The sequence below is a fragment of the Mastigoproctus giganteus genome, chromosome 6, assembly GCF_048544385.1.
Source record: "Mastigoproctus giganteus isolate SK-2022 chromosome 6, ASM4854438v1, whole genome shotgun sequence".
Taxonomy (NCBI): Eukaryota; Metazoa; Arthropoda; class Arachnida; order Uropygi; family Thelyphonidae; genus Mastigoproctus; species Mastigoproctus giganteus.
This window is the reverse complement of record NC_143580.1, coordinates 68765133-68782733: the sequence shown is the minus strand read 5'-3', so window position 1 is coordinate 68782733 and position 17601 is coordinate 68765133. Positions and strand designations below refer to the sequence as shown.

Here is a 17601-nt window from a genome sequence, read left to right as displayed (position 1 = left end):
TTTACTCACAGTTGCTGAACTTGCGAAGGAACTGAGGAAACAGATGTTCCTCTATGTGTATTTCTCATCAAGAAACTTCCTAGGTGTATATGCAGACACTACAGTACACCATATCTCCATTCCTCATAAACTGAAATTGTCTCATCGGTTGTGCTAGTAATTACCTAATGCCTAGAATATGGACATTGTTCGTATTATTATTCAGCCATCAGGTTTCATTCCATTAGTCTGGCAGGGAGGAGAACACGACACAAATTAAGATTCATCCATCTCTAGGAGATTCAAATTCATTCCGATTTGGATTACCATATGCTGTGATTAATTATTTTAACAAACAAACAGTATGAATTGTTGATAAGAACTTTGCTGAACTTCGCAAAACATTTGGAATAACAAATTATAATCTTAAATATTAGACAAAACTTTAAAAATGTCTGTGAAAAGTCAAGTGAATGTCTAAAGGGCTAGGTAACTTCACATCTGTGCGAATCCTTATAGCTGCTTCTGGAGTGTCTTCTCAAGTGCGAATAATAAGTTCATTATTATACGAATGTCTTTTTTACACGTATCCGTTGCTCTGGTGACGAATCAAATGAGTCATCAAACCAAACATCGAATTGCAGACCGTTTGTCTGGAGGACACTGATTTCGTGAATAAAAATGGTTAAGAAAGCTTATTAGACAGTTACTTCACTTTTCTTCAAGTACTTTGCGTCTTTAGAGAAGAGCAAGCTTATTGGCCCCTTCTTCGGGTTCCACGTATTTGTCAGCATGTTCTGTGTTGATGGTAAATGATATTCCATTGCTCGCCATCATCAAGGTGCTTGTTCCCAGAAATATGACACTTTTCTGGGTCAATTGAATTGGGTGCGATGTTATATTTGGATCAGTTGGTACATGGTTTTGGGTGCGTAATTCATGTGGTTATTCTCTTGTGATATCACTACAGATCTATGGCCAACTCAATACTCAAGTTAAATGAGAACATATTTTTTAGACAGTGAAGATATATTGGAGTGGAAGTGTGGTGCCAAGTTCCTTGGTTGTTGTCGGACTTTAGCGAATCATCTCGTGTTTTTTCTATCTCGTTTACTGACATTAAAACAGCACTAATTTTGTTTTGATTTTTTTATGAATTTCATGCAATTATCTAATAATTCAAAATCAGATTTTGTATCTAGCATTTCTATCTCCCTCAGACAGATGACTACACTCCCTACGCCAAGTTATGGACCCACTCTCGCCCACCAATTGAATATGGCTCACAGCCAGGTAATTTGAATCTTGATTAATTAAAAGTTAGTATAGAAAGCAAACACTCGGCAATAATTTATTTAAATACCAATAATAGAAGTAATTTCTTTTCAAATTATTTTGAAAGGATATTATCAATGAAAAATCTTCTCTATAAATCTCCAAGCTTTACGTTATCTTGTTTAAAATTCAATATGCTCTTAGTATATTATAATTTTTAAACTGAAAGTCTTCCACTTTTACAGGGGACCCAGGTTTACCAGTAGCTCCACCCAGAACAGGGAAGCCAAAATCATTATTGGAAAGGTAAGAATATATTACAAATCTTCACGTTATAGGGATGCATGGTCCCTCGTTTTCTGGTCCCTGTAAATAAAATTTCCCCGCTTGAATACGTTTGATTTTTTTAATGGTTATAATGGTTTTTCATCCAACAAAGCTTCTCTTTAAAGGATAAAAATAGAAGCTCTTTCTAAATTCGGTGTACCCACTCCTATTCAAGCACACCCACTGAAAAAAAGCGTCTACTTATTAACACAGCGTCAGCGTTGAAGCCTCCACCTGCAGAATTCCCTGGTGCATACTGCAGAGCCCGAAATTTCTTTGATTTCCGCCACACACTTCGATGAACACGAGCTATTTCGCTCGACAAACAACCTGAAACAGTTTCCTTACATGGTGTCTGTAGACAAAATGGCCACCTTATTTTTGCTGTGCGTAAGAGAGAGAGAGAGAGAGAGAGAGAGAGAGAGAGAGAGAGAGAGAGAGAGAGAGAGAGAGAGAGAGAAGTAATTTTATGTACAAAAGGAATGTTGTTATTCCGTAAGACATTTGGGCCCAAGTAGGGACAATAAATCTTGGAAGTTTACACTCAACTAATGGACTCGATTTCATAGTGGTATCGAACCGTGTATAAATATTTTAAGATATGCAGAAGGAGAGTGGGAAGGAATAAGAATATTGTTTTCGTCAAGTTACCAAAGAAATTAAAACTCAAAATGAAAAAAACGGAATGCGAAATTTCAGCCAGAAAAGAAACAACAGAAAAATACAAAGGAATATTTACTTTAAAATAAGAACAAAAGGCAGATTAAAGTATTAGAGTGGGTATCCCCCACATTCTGGTGCCTCCTTAGAATATAAATGGAATAACACGTAATTTAGAAACAGGAAAGAAGTCATAGTGGAGCAGGAACGTGATAGCAAACGCTACACAGGCCTTTCGAGATTAAATTTACATTTAAAATAATAAAAGTGACCCAGAAATTGACCTTGTGTGACAAGTCGAGTGACATGGACTCACTAAGGTGTCCACCAAGGCGTGGCACGGTAATTATACTCCATGTTGACGGAACTGCTTCGAACAGTTGATGCAAATCGGATGCTGCGGATTTCTATTCTGAAGAGTTAGTTCCACTTCATCGTGTTCAAATGGTTTGAAATCTGGTGACTGGAAGGCAATCACAGTACGCTGATTCTCTCTTCTCTTTCTGGAACCAGTCTGTACAATGCTGGCTTTGTGACATGACGCATTATCTTGTTGGGAGAATTCATTTTTAGATACACATAGATACACATACTGCAGTCATGAAGTAATGTGTCCGATCTCAAGAAATTTCCAAATAACCTATGGCATCTAAATGTTGCTTTACTGGTATCAAGGGGCCCAGCGTCCACCACGAAAACACTCCCCGCACTATTAAACCATCACCGCCAGTTTGCATTATTAATAACTGGCAGGTGAATACACTGTGCTGCCACTTTATTAGGTACACCCCTGCTGTATACACAAATGGTTTGTCCCTTGACCACAGTTGTAGATATAAATGCAGCAGAACAACCTTTCTGGTATCAGTTAAGCTTGCAAATCATTGCAAGAATGGGAAAAAGGAGTGATCTAACGAACTTCGAACGTGGCATGGATGGTAGTAGGTGCTAGACAAAGCATCTCTGTAACGGCAGTTCTCCTGAACTTTTCACGCACCACAGTTTCAAGGGTGTAGCGAGAATGGTGCAACGAACAGAAAACATCCTCTCAACGGCACTCCTGTGGAAGAAAATCGATTGTTGATGAGAGTGTAGAGTGTATTTAGTGTCAAGCGGCACCAGGGGTTTCCCCCATCTCCTTGTTCCTTTCATTGTAGGTGTGCCAGTTTACTGGAAAGGCCAGAGATTTAAAAGTGTGTGGATATTGTATATGTATAGTGCTATGTACCGTTGTTCTTCTGGCCATTTAGCCGCTGGACCCCTGCTGAGGCCCAAAGTTGTCCACACTCAGCCCCGTGGAGGCAGGTCAGGTATATCAGCATTATAATTAATTACTCTGGCAGGTCCTGCCACCTAATTTCCTGAGATTTCAGTGGCTAGGACCTTAAAAAAAAAAATTTTGATCTTTCGCGTGGGGGGGGGGGGGGCGTTAAGAGCGCTAGGATTTGAAAGGCCGAAACTATTGGCAAACAGTAATTTGGACATGATTAAATTTGGACGTGTAGGGCAATCGCTTGTGTACAGATAGAGTAGGGGAGGGAGACTGAAGACTGGGGGGGAGAGACAGAAATATGGAGTCAATAGGGAAGGCGACTCCAATAGGTGTCAGTGGGGCATGCCCATGCCCCACCAGAAGGGAAAATGGGGGTGGCGAGGAAGGGAGGAGACAATAGGATAGGCACCTCCCCCCCTGCCAGGGAAGTGGAGTGGAAAGAAAGCCAGGAAAGAGTGCCCATCTCGGTCGCCAGTTGGCACACTGGCAGCAAATCTGCTGTTCAAGGTGGGGAAAAAGATATGGGTCCAACGAAGCAGTCGGAACCAGTTCCCCGATGTCATTCATTGGCTGTGTGTCCATCCAGGTAAGTTGAGGTCAGTCACATTTATGGGTTATATACACGACCAGGGTAGTCTCGTGGAGTGTCTCTTTTGCATCCCGGATGGGTCTGGTCCGTTGATCCTGTTTCCATCATCAGGAAGGGTGGTCTAGTGCTGCTTATAGTCCGGTGTTGTGGAATTTTAATGTCTGCTACAAGGCATACTGTGCCCTTAGTTCCTGATCGCAGAACAGGTTCTTCTTCTGGCAAAGAGTTCCTGTGCAAATCTGGTGAGGTTCTTATATTCTTCGCTTGTGTCCAAGAGATGATGCTCCTGGCCTCGCGGCACGTAGGTCAATCTTGTTATTAGATTTCCACGTAGGTCCTCGTAGTTTGTACATTCGTGCATGAGGTGGGTCCAGCTTTCCGGTTCGCCACATGAACAGTTGGGGTCTTGGAGGAGGCCCAGAGATGTTAGTTTCTCGTTGAAGGGGCCGTGACCCGTCAATAAGTAGGTGGCATATAGGCCTGGGTGGAACCATACAGGTAGTTTTGGGAAAAACCTGTCTACATCAGGTATGAAGTGTCGTGTCACCTCTCCTTTGGTTGAGTCTGTCCACCTGTTTTGCCATTCCTGTTTTAAGTGTGCCAAGAGCCGAGCCTTTTCCATTTTTATATTGTGTGTGGGTTCAATCGTAAAGCCCGAGTAGGTCACAGAGATTCCTTTTGATATGTAGTATGCTAGTCCGCATCTGATCACTTCGAGATCCAGGGTTAAGGATCCAGTAAGAACCTGGAGCGCCTCCGTGCTCACAGTATTGCAGGCTCGGGTTGTTTTGAGCAATATTGTTCGTTGTGTTGAGATCAGTATTCTTTTGTTGGTGGTCAGTCTGGTTCTATGGTACCATATTGGTGCACCGTATGTGATCGCTGGGAGAAAAGTAGTCTTGTAGTATAGCAACATGGTTTGTTTACTCAGTCTCCAGTCCTTGCGTGAGACTCGCGCAATCAGGCCTGAGTAGTTCCTAATCTTCGTCCTGAGTTGCCTGAGATGCGGTTGGAATGTGAGCTTGCTGTCAAAAATGATCCCGAGGTATTTCATTTGTTGGGCGAATTTGATTGTAGCGCAATTTATTTTAATTTGCGGTGACCTCCTTATGTCCAATGTTCCCTTAAGCAAGATGGAAGTCGTTTTGGCAGGCGAGATCTGTAGAAATTTCTCCGTAGCCCACCGCTGTAGAGTATACAGAGCTTGATTTGCTCGAATCTCAAGTTGTGTCCTATTATCTGCCGTCACAGTGAGAATTAAATCATCCGCATTGTTGATGAGAGAGGTCAGAGGAGGATGGCTAGAATTGTGCAAGCAAACAGACAGGCCACAATGTCGCACATTACGTAAAAATACAACTTTGGTGCGCAGAACAAAATATCGCAACGGACCACTAGTCGCACTTTGTCGCGAATGGGCTACAACAGCCGACAGCCACATCGCGTACCTTTGTTATCAATGAAGAACAAGAGAGCACGCCTCCGGTGGGCACAGCAACACCAGCACTGGACTATCGAGGATTGGAAGCCAGTTGCTTGCTCTGACGAGTCGAAGTTCCTGATGCACCATGTTGATGGGAGGCTCAGAATTTAGCGAAAACAACGTGAATCTATGATCCGTCATGTGTGACGACTACTGTGCAAGGTGGTGGGGACAGTATTATGGTGTGGGGAATGTTTTCTTGGCACACGTTGGGTCCATTGATACCCATAGATTCACGTCTAAATGCCACATCGTTGCTGACCAAGTGCATCCGTTCATGTTGACAGTTTATCCTAAGTCAGATGGTTAATTCCAGCAGGATAATGCGCCGGTGCACAAAGCCCGAATCACTATGGAATGGTTCCAAGGACATGACAATGGCTTTTCTTTGCAGCAGTGGCGCGCTCAGTCCCTGAATCTCAATCCCATTGAACATCTTTGGGATGAGCTTGGAAGGGCTGTTCGCTGCAGGCCTACACCTCCGTCGCATCTCAAGGAACTGTGTGACACACTCATGTCTTCATGGTACTCCATTCCTGCACAACGTTTTCAGCATCTTGTTCAATCCATGCCTAGACGAATTCAGACTGTTTTGAAGGCTAAATGAGGCTCAACACGCTACTAGGTAGGTGTGCCTAATAAAGTGGCAGCACAGTGTAAATTCATTCTGTTTTTACCATGTCCTGGTCATCCCATCAGAGTGAAATAGCAAGAACTGGGATTCATGAGTCCAGACAACGTTTTTAGAATTCTTTGAAAATGTTAGGGTTGCTGAGTCTGGAATTGTCTACCATGGCACATTCAAAGTGATTGAAATGTTTCCTTTTGCGATTCTTGCACTGATTTATACACACATAGCATCCTTACATAGTACGTCTACCCACCTGCTTTATATCAGATGGTACGAACTCGTGATGATGTTGTTACTTAAGGAGCGCTCGATTTCATGAAAACGATAGACGTAGCTAATAAAGTGCCCACTTAGTGTATACATTCTCATTCGTTTCGTGAATTAGAACGATCAAGGTAGAGCTGCGTGTTGAAATCAATATCTAACATAGTAACTGTATATTGCACTTCCATATAATGAACGCAGAATTTGCGTGACAATGTTTGCTAAGAAAATCTTCTAATTTCCTTTTTTAACATCTCTGTGATCAAGAAATTGCTCCCATTCGACTCAAGAGTGGTAGTCTTTCTCCATCCATGCTATTTTTTTAACTGAAGGCAATTAAAGGCTTAATAATCCTCCAATAAAATAAATCCTTGCTTATTTGCTTTCTCTTCAGCGATATCAGCACGAAGATTAAGTACTTCGTTTCCATCATGAATGATCATTAGCTGAGCAAATAATTAACACAGAAACGATGAGTGCCTCATGAAAACAAAAAAGGGGCTACTTACCTGATATATAACTACCATTAGCAATTTCTTTATTAGCGAGAAGATATTAAATGTTTTCTATGGAAATATTCCATGAGGGACTAATCCTTTCTTTTTGGTTGGAGCTGACGTGGATTACCATGCTTTTAGATAAAGCTTTAGACAAAAAGCCTTCGTTAATTAATTATGATCTGACAAATGATATCGTCCACGTAATCTGTCAGGGAAAAAACAGATTTTTTGTAAGCAAATTGTTTTTTCGGTCCCATGGTTCCTGAATTAATTTGTATAAACATTGAAAAGGCTCTGTTTAAAGGGTACGGATAATATAATTTTATTTTTAATAAATAAAGCGAAATATATTTTAAAAACGGGTTCTTATTAGTCAAAAAATTCAATTTCAGAAGGTTAATTTTACAGAAAATTCAACTTGATTGCAGTAGTCGATCTACGCACCCTCGGTAATACCATTCTTTATCATCTTTCTGTTTAGAAAGCCAATAACTGGACTGCATACCAAATAGTAACGCTGCTGTACAGCAAGTCTGTAGATCCAAGTCTTATTTCAATGCGACTACTCTTCTCTAGACTCTGGCTTTCTTTCTACCCATTCAGTATTCTTCCAGCGACAGTATCATTTGTTTGCCAAAATCTTGGTGCCAGTTGAGTAAATTTGAAAGGGTCCACTCTGAGGAAGTTCGTTTCAGTTCGGCTTTCTTCAGAATCAACAAGACCATTCATCTCTGGAATTTAATATATGCATGGATGTATATCTTGTTGTGCAAATACTGCTCGGCATGTTCAACTTTTGAGTGGAATGTCTTATGGTCTACTTGATATTTGAGTACATGTATTTATTTAACTGTTTCCCTGGGAGACGCATGCAAAGGTCCTTCCATTGTGACGTAGGCCTTTCATTTATTTCAGCATAATGAACGTCTGTACGAAATTCGACGATCAAAGACCATTCCATAACGGATTTTCCCATTCACTACGATAACTCACCCGTGTATCGATCCAGTAGTGAAGTTTACGAGTTTATTTCAAGAAATACTCATCAAAGGTAGCCAACGTACACCTGAACAGGAGATCATCTCCATAACCATCTCCCGACAAAGTAGGAAGAGGTATCCAGTGAAGCTGATAAATAAATCGCAAATTGAATTTTTCCTTTCGTTACGGAGCCACATATACTCGAAGCCGGCTCTTCAGATCCATCCTTTCCACCAGAATAACTCCTGGAGGCGAGTGGAACGGGCTTACAGAGGAATTATGGGAGTAACAGAAGCTCATCTGTGACTTGTTGTAACGTATGGTAGAAACAGATATGGAGGAAAAGAGTCCCTGTGGATACAATTCCTTGCCAGTCTACGGCTGCTTAGGGCTGTAAATTAAGTTTTACGGCTCTTAAACGTGTAGACGGCATGCACATGCGAGGCACGAACGACAATAACAACTACACTGAAGAGAGAGAGGAGCGGAAAAATATTAAAAGAAAGCAGAGCTGCCCAGTTCCCATTATATCTTTCTTATCAGCCTATGTTGGGTGCATTTCGACTGTAATGGAGAATTAGATTTAGAAATATTTATGATAAGCACCACAATTAAATATTTATATGGCTTTCTGGAAGGTCTCGTTTGTATATTCAGTGTGTGTATTCTACAGATAGTTCGTACGTGTTGAAAAAAACTTAAACATGAACTGCGTTATTCCATCTCGATATCAAATTTTATCAAAGGCAGATTTAATATCAAGAAATATGACATCAAGCTGAGATCCGTTGTGGATGATATCCTCGATTGTAAGAAGTGTTTCTAAGAGACTAGTAGCAGTCAGTCTTTGGGAATCATTGCGTTAAGGTGTGCAATCGTGTGTCCGAAGCAGTGACTGGACACTGAGGAGTAGATCATCTTTTCACAGGCCTCGAGTACTGTACATTTTATTATTATCCTGAAGTCCTTCAGAGACTTGTAATTCATAGTTTCGGTACTTGCTTAAAGAAATATTGCTTCTCGATTTTGGGAAGTGTCTCACTGCGAAGAATTTCCCTAAAAATATATAAAATGACATCAATTATGGATGCAGGGAACTGGACCAGTGACTGGCTTATTTGGCATTTGGTTGATGACTTTTATTATTGATTTTTGGGGATGGCACCTATCTCGTTCGGCTCCACACATTTCTGTCCTCTGACATACCATTGATGAAAATAATCTTACAGGCAGATGACTGCCATCGTCTTCAGCGTCATCATCTCTGCATCCAATATTTTATTTGCCAAGTTAACCAGATATGCCTTCAGAATTTCCTTTATCGTAAGCAAACGGGAGAAGAAGCAAGAATAAATGCCACATTTCGGATGATTATAAGAGATTTCAATGCGAGAATGGATATTTGAAATGATAATCGTAAAGGTACCACCGTGCCTCATCTTCGTTGATAACTTTATTTAGCAGGGCTGAGTTCGAGCAACTCTGTCGTTTATCACCCCACTTACAAGGGCAAATAGTGTAAACCACTGAGCGAAATACCAATAACCTTGACAACTTCGTCCATCATTTGCCATGAGTTACACTTGATAACCTCCCAATGGCAAGTAATGGTGTCGTCAAGACGGGCTGTTACTATACTCTAGACACAAGAAACGTCCTCCAACGAGTGCCGTCCTGTCTAAAAGCCTCTGGATGGCTCGTGAATTTGTGGCTTTGAGATGTATTCATGGGTAAAATATGCTTGATCATGTCCCATTTTATGGAATATCTCTTCCTTAAGTCGCATAAAACTTAATGTTTGTTTTCTCAAAATTAGATAAATTTTTAGATGGTAAAGCAACTCAACCGATTTTGGTAAAATGCACTGAGATCGAGTAAGAACCCAATCACGAACGACATAAAGACTGCCCAGGACAGAAAGTGATTGTAGTTCAACTTGTGCATATGTTCTGTTTTACACACGAAGTATTTTGCCTTACTTCGGAAACTTCTTGATGCCTCCTTATATTTCTCGTCAACTCTTACTCGTTCTAGTATCTTCCATGAGATATATAGTGGTTTATCCGCTTGTCACGTATTTACAGAGGTCTGGGTTCAAGCCTCATCATAGAATGGAGAACTTTCTAAAGGCTTCTTCAATCTGGTTTATAGTTAGACAATTTCAGGCAGAGGGAGTTGGGCCCCTCGAAGTTTTTTCCAGTTTTTCAGCCCGCACAACATGCAAATCGGCATGTGAATACATATGCTCGAAGAGAAGTAACGCACACAGCGCAGATGATATAATTCCAGGATGCGCCTAAAATCCAACAAGAGTGCAATACTTGTTATTGACGAATGTTTCTCATTCTGAGTATTATAATTCCCTTTCTATTCAGCTCTGTCTCTTACTCTAAAGAACATATTTCTGTCGTTATTCTATCATGAAGACATACTCTTCCTCTGGGATGTTTCCTTCTGCTTCCATTTTCTAAAGTAACAGGAATCCGCAAAAGGGAGTCTCAAAGGTACCACACCAATTAAACGAATCTGTAATGACTCTCTCATAGTGTCATTCAAGCTTTGTCGGTATTTCAAGTCCCTTGACACAGAAAGAAACAAAAAAATCTTTAGCTGTCCAGGCGTTTTTTGGTTCAATATCTTACCTCTGTCAGCACCAATGAATTTTCGAGGACACTAAGAGAAGGAACACTAGTCGACTGTTCCCTCCCCCAATCCAACCCACTTTAGGTTCCCTCAATGGACCTGTCAACTAGTTATGAAATTCCTATCATGTTCTCTTATCTGATAACAGGCCCATCTGTAAAACCAGACTTGTGTCGGCCTTGCAGTTATCCGTGGGATTTGTCAAACAGTCAGTGACGTTTGGGCTGATTCCGCAGCACTTCTTTTATATTTTTTCGCGTCTGTCAAGATGGTGCTTTGGGGAATACACCGACGACAAGAAGGCAATCGCCTTATGTACACAGAAAATGGAATTCTTCAATGTAATCATAGTTACCACTTTTACGTTCCTCTTTTGAGTTTCTGAAATAAAATTTGTTATATTTCTTAGAACTTTGATAATCTTGTTAGATGCTTTCAAACAGAGTAATAAGATTTTGTTAAGTAAAATTTTATACAGCACAGTCATCGCAAACGTTGATTTATAAAACTGTTCCCAGTCTGGGAATTCATTATAAGAGAGAGAGCTGATAATTTTCTCTTTAAATTGCTAAACTTCTCCATCAGAAATGAAATTCCTGCTCTAAAGATAAACAGATGTTTAGAACTGAATTATTTTTCGTAGCGGTCTGCTAATGAAATTTTATCTGAGTCAACTATCCATGCATAGAAGTCATCACACAAAAAAAAGACACACACGTTTCTTAAGAGATATATCATGGTTTTAAACTCTTCTCGTTACACGCAATGAAATTAAAGAATATTTTAAGGAAGGATGAATATAATTACGCATAAAGTGTTTTTTTCCAAACAAAATAAATGGAAAAAGGTATTCGTATTAGAGTGGTAAGGGTTTCTTTAGGAACTGATTAAGAAGTGTGTTAAGGAATACTTTATATGAGCTGCTAGTTCATCTACAAGCTCATACCAATCGTAATGTTTTTTTTTTTCCACTTAATATTCATCAAAATACAGGGCGGCTATAATTAATATTCATTTATTAGAATGCATTTGCAAAGGAAATTAATTGATGAAGAAACGTTTTTATTTGGTTAAAGCACGCTACAAATGAGTTGGATTGATTTAGAGGAAGCGTCAAGGACGCCAAGGCCACAAGGCATAAGAATAGTGTTTATATATTGAATGCATTCTGTGGTCAATTTAAGGGATGAAAAACTAGGGATTTCCATCCTTCCTTGCAAGGAAGATCATTGGGATCAACGGGGATGCTGCCTCAGAATTGTAGTATAAAACATTACGGAGAAAACATCAATTCCAAAAAGTATTTACAATGGTATACATTCGTGGTGTCCTCATAAGGGAATAACAAATATTTGTTTGCTTTCATGCAGTTTAATAGCAAGGTTTAGGAAGGAGAGGGTCATCAGTTGCTTTCCCTATGACTTATGCGGAGAAGTAAGGCATCTTTTCACAAAGTATTGGGAGCTGACGACCATAATGAAATGGATTGGGCAGTAAGAGAAGTCCCCAGTCGAATTTCACTGGTTTCCTCTGATTCCAGCTGGTTAATCTCACCATTTTTCATCAATGAGGCACATAATAGGGCGTTAAATTCAGTTGCATGATGAAAATAAAAGTAAACTAAAGGCTCCACACTTGAAGTTGGGTGTGGGATCCATCTCGAAGTTTTTAAGCTGCATCTATTACCAAGAACGGCCCAAATTCATTTATTACTGTTTGTAATAAGCACATTGTTTCACCAAAAAGGCTCGATAACACTGGACTACCTTTGCAGTTGGTCATATGCATCGGTAAATTCATCTACACACTTGATCATTAAAAATATGATCTTTTTATCTAGGTGTTCCATTTTAATATAACTTCCATTTTGAAGTTATCCTTTCATATACTTATCATGTGTTAATATAGCGATTATGTTAAGAGTATCCCCTGTCTGGAGACGCGTTTTGATTCATATATCGCAATTTATATTATATATGTTTGCATGCGAGATGTCGGTTTTAATAAGATCATCTCTCGTAAGAATTTTATATTTTCAATTTAACTTGAGCTAGTCAAATTTGCATATTCTGATTTTTGAAGTGCATTTAAATTACAGCACCGGAGTTTCAGTGCAAATTTCCACACGTCTTCGGTTTATTTATTCTCAATGCTTACTGTCAATTTTTTATACTTGTATCTTCCACCTCGACTCTTGTCCCATCATAAAAAAAAAAACAAAAAAAACTAAAAACACCAGCATAGTTCAGTGACATGTAAGAAAATACTACTGGGTGTTCACATACCATTGTCGATTCTTTTTCTTTTTATCTTGCAGCTACGGAACCATAGAAAGCGACACGGAAGACTTTGTACAGCTGACCTCCCCTACGACAGATGTCGGTGACAATGACGAATTGTCAGAAACAGAATGCGACAGACATCGGGATTCCTGGGCGGCAATAAGAGGTACAGAATGTTCATGTTACACACTTGAAGAAATGGGCCTATGCGTTGTTTTAGTATCTGGGGAATAACAGAGGAGATTTCTAGGTGACACTATGTTTCGCTATTATTGGTTTTATATCCCTAGTGCAGACGATTAAATTTTTTTCTCTTTTGTTACAGGTTCTTGGTCAATGCACAAAGTTATTATTTTGATCCTATATGACACTGATTACGCACAAACACAACTTCTAATGGAATTCTTTCAGAGACCCATAAAATATGGAAGCGGAAACAACAATGAACAGTGACCAACAATCATAATAGCAGACGACTAACTGTTGGAACAATTATTTGAATAATTGTTCCAACAATTAGTCAATAAAAATCCCTTTCTTTGATTAAACAAAACAGTTTATTGGTTTACAGAAACATTTTCTCTAAGTCTAGACCTATCCAGACGAAAGACATTACACTGACATGGTGGATCCACTATTCACTGTTTGCGTTGTGTTTGAACCAAAACAATTAAGAGTATACAAGTTGGTTATTTTTAACTTTTGTTATCTTAAAGGTAAAATTGAGTCGTTTCTCTCTGCCCAATACCAATGGAAACGTTTTAGAAGAGTGGTATTTAACGTTTGGTTCAAGGGCCATATCCAACCCAGGAATAGTTCCTTTGAGCTGTTAATGAAGCATCCCGATAATTATTCGAACATTTTATCTAAGCATCTAACTTATCAAGATGATGGAATCAGTTAGCCAGGTTGTACTCAATAACCAAATGGCCACTTCCAAAGAAACGGTCTTATGTGATAATGACTACATAAGACTGAGAATATATTTGCAACTATTGGCAAAACATCGGGTCCGGCCTTTCAAGTTGAACAAACTGAATTCAAAGCCAAAGCACGCGCATTTAAGAGACAAGTACGGAAATTGAAGATAAGCTACTGGATTTCTAAGATCCTTCTGCTTGATGGCGTTTCTTCAATGAGAATTTTCAATTGAAAATGGTCACACTGTTCATATCTGCGAGTATTTATGGGCATCATAAGAAAGAAAAAGAAAACGAAAGGGTTAGAACTAGTGAGCTAAAGAAAAAAAGACACTTTGATGGAGGGGTTTAAAGAGAGAGGGGTAGAAGGAGTGGGTTGAGGAAGAGATAGATGGAGAATGGGAAGGAGAAAGAAAGAGACAATTCTTAATAATTTGGTCATTTCGTATATATTTTTTATATTTATCAAATTGCACAGTTATTCTTTATGATAAAATAGGCAAAAATCTTTTCAATTAAAGAAGAGAATTAAAGGAAGGTATCCAATGATATATTATATACATCAGATGCCATGGGAAAAATGGAAATTGGATTACAGGGGGTAAAGAAAAGAAATTACACTTTTCACAAGCTCTAATTTACAAAATCATTAATTAGAAAGCCTTAGTTAAAAGACAAATAGGTAGGGAGGATTTGAAAACAACGAAAACTCACTCTAAGATAATTTGATTAGCATGTCCATCTATTCCATAGTATTACAACCGATTGAAATTGTTTTCATAATCATTATTAGAAGCAATCTAACCGTTAACTGAACACAAGCACAGACTTTTCTTCTACAACGACCATTATTATCGAAATGGATAACCACTGCGCATAAATAAAACCAAATGGTTATGTGCATTTTAAGTAATGGGATGGTGGATTGCATGCGTGACAGAAAACCCTACACTGAGAGCAATTTTCGAGAAATTAATGAGTTCTCTTAGAATAAAAAATAAAATAAATACATGCAGAAGGTAAATGTTACCTGTGAAATCTATAGTACGTCAGATATACAAAAACATTTTCCTCTCTTTCTTTCTTTCTCTCTCTCTCTCTCTAAATTATTATCATACTGCACGGATATAACAAGTTTAGCATCGCTTCTGTACAACCCACTTATTTTCATTTTTTTTCCCTTTGATAGATCGAGATCAGAGCGCATGAAAAAAAATCTACAAACTATTTATTAGCATATACTATTCCTGGGAAAGGATGTTCTATATTTTAAATTAAAAAAATACTATCAGAGATTTATAATTAATTGTATGACAACTGCGATTATCCTTAACAGTAGTGGAGGTGACCGATGTATCGGTGCAGACTATGTCAAGGGTTTAAAATGGGGAAAATCGATTAAAAACACTGACAAGAAAAACGCAGGGGTTGGAATACTTCACCACAGGACTGAAGGCTTCATATTTGTGATTTTTTAAAGCAGAAACTTAAGAGAAAATTGAATAAAACCACGGGTTATTCCGAATCTGGAATAACATGGGAGGGAACCATACTAAATTGGCTTGAGAAAGGCTAACTACAGCACAAACTGAAAAGGCCTTAAGAATTCCTTCATTCGCTCCAACGAGGTTTGAGCCCGGACCTCTCCAATCGGGTGACAAGTGATGAATCCACTGTTATCCAAGGGGACTTTTATTCTGAAATTATTAATATTGTAGTGATAGCTGCTGGTTTAAATTCCTGAACACCTTTTGAGGAAGACACCATCAAGATGTCATGGAAAATAAAGTATTTTAATAAGGAAATTTTCAACTTTTAACTACAATAATTGACTGATCAGAGATTTTAGGGAAATACAGTACTTTATTGATGAAAGTTTAGAGATAAAGTGATGAATATTCTACACTGGTGCTCAAAAGATAATGAACTAAGACAAAACTTAAATAAAACAACAATCTTTTATTACATCTCGATCTGAAATACAGCTTTATGCAAATGAATTCAAGAACCACAAATTAATTATTTAAAATAAAAATTTCAATTTTAATATTTAACAGTTAAATATAACGAATAATCATTTAAACATGTATTTTAAAAATCAATTAAAATAATATAATCACTTAAGATATATTTTTAAATAGTCAAAAGAGCTGAATTCAATGTTTTTCTTAATTTTAAATTGAACTGACCGTCTATAGTGATTAAAAATCACAATATATGAAATTTTTTCCCAGTTTCATACGCAGGACTTCATAAATTCAACACGAATACATCATACCCCTTTCTTTTTTTCAGATATTCATCACAGACGGTCGTTTGGGGAGCAACTGTTCAGGTCATCTACGCATGTCTGCTGAACATTTCACGTCGGAAAGACCAAATGCCTAATTACGTACATCACGAAGCAACCCAAGGGCCATATTAATCCATCTACACTACTATGGATGTATCAATCTTCTCTCTTCTCTTCATCTTTAAATCATGGGCCCTCCGTGCGATGCTGTGAGAATATTTTAAAGAAGTATACGACGCCGTTCTAAGGATCAGTACATACGCGCTGCTGTGGAGGAAGAAATAAGATTTCGACCACCACCAACCCGATGGAAAACGTCCGACTAGTGAGTGTACGTAGTGACTTCTGTAGTGACTTTCAGGAACAATTGAACTGTGAATTGAAATGCGATTTTGACAAAGTGTAGAAAAATCCGATGTACAAGATGCATTTTAATAAATATAATTTCCTTCCTTATTTCTTTTACTGTACAAGTTTCAGAGTTAAAAAAAAAAATAGGATAGTCTCGGTGAGCCAGCAAAAGGTAGGTTGAGTTGAGCTAAACTCTAAATTAATTTCAATATTTTCAGATTAGTATTTCTCTCTAAAACGGTTGTATAATTTTGGTTTCATTATTGTGACTCCAAGATCCGCGTTACCATGGCAGTCTCAGAATATTTAACTTTATAAATTTCACCCAAAAACCTGCTGATTAAAACCGCACAGGATATTCCACCAGACGAACCATTTCCAGATCGTTTCCCTTGGAATAAGAAAGAGAAAAAAAAGATGGAAAGCATGGACGCCCCAAGAAAATAACTTCCTCTTCGGAAATCATTTTTAACCGCACGATTTTTCTACCGAATTTCAGTCACGTGAAAAAATGAAGCGCGCACGTGCCGGTACTCCTCGTGGGACGTGACGAAGTCAGTACGTTACGCGTGTATAAATAATAGCCGCACGTAGAATTTTTATGGAAGCATTTCCAAATTTTCCAATGGAGACTCGCGCAGAAGCAAGCAGATGGCGTACACTTTCTTGGAGCCATTAATGCAACAACTAAGCTTACATTTTAAACATGAAGAGGAAACTGTGGATAAATAAGTGGTTTAAAGAAATTTAGATGTTCCTATTTGTTGTAGCGCAGCTGCCCCAACCTTAAATAAAGATAGTCCAACGAAAAATAAATGAAGATATACAAAGCTCAGTTGTCAGTGGCATTGCTATGGATTGGATGTCAATATGCACTTGTTTTAGGAGAAAAATGTACCTACTCTTAGTGTTTTATTCATACTTTCCAGCTCTCTTCTATCTTCTTAGCCGAAGTAACGACTTTTCCTACGAACAAAACCGTCTTTGTATGTCCCTCAGAAGGATGCACTACCATTCTTTAAACGCGCTACCTTCCAAAACGTATATGGACACCTTTGTTTTCATAATTCACTGGATCGTTCCCGATTAATGAGTGACTCATATCGTATATAAGACAAACGTATGAACCACAGAACTTATGGGATGTACT

The 17601-nt window shown here is 38.6% G+C and overlaps 1 protein-coding gene across 1 annotated transcript in view; it reads left to right on the top strand.

The window, feature by feature from the left end:
- Positions 1–16456, top strand: part of LOC150084396 (cell adhesion molecule Dscam1-like) — a 343756-nt gene extending 327300 nt beyond the window's left edge. Inside the window, exons 22-25 of the mRNA XM_090375202.1 lie at positions 1200–1272; positions 1500–1560; positions 12923–13053; positions 16103–16456. Of these exons, the coding sequence (XP_090231328.1) occupies positions 1200–1272; positions 1500–1560; positions 12923–13053; positions 16103–16164 (327 nt within the window). The 3' untranslated portion in view covers positions 16165–16456. The remainder of the gene's footprint in view (positions 1–1199; positions 1273–1499; positions 1561–12922; positions 13054–16102) is intronic.
- Positions 16457–17601: the final 1145 nt, after the last annotated feature.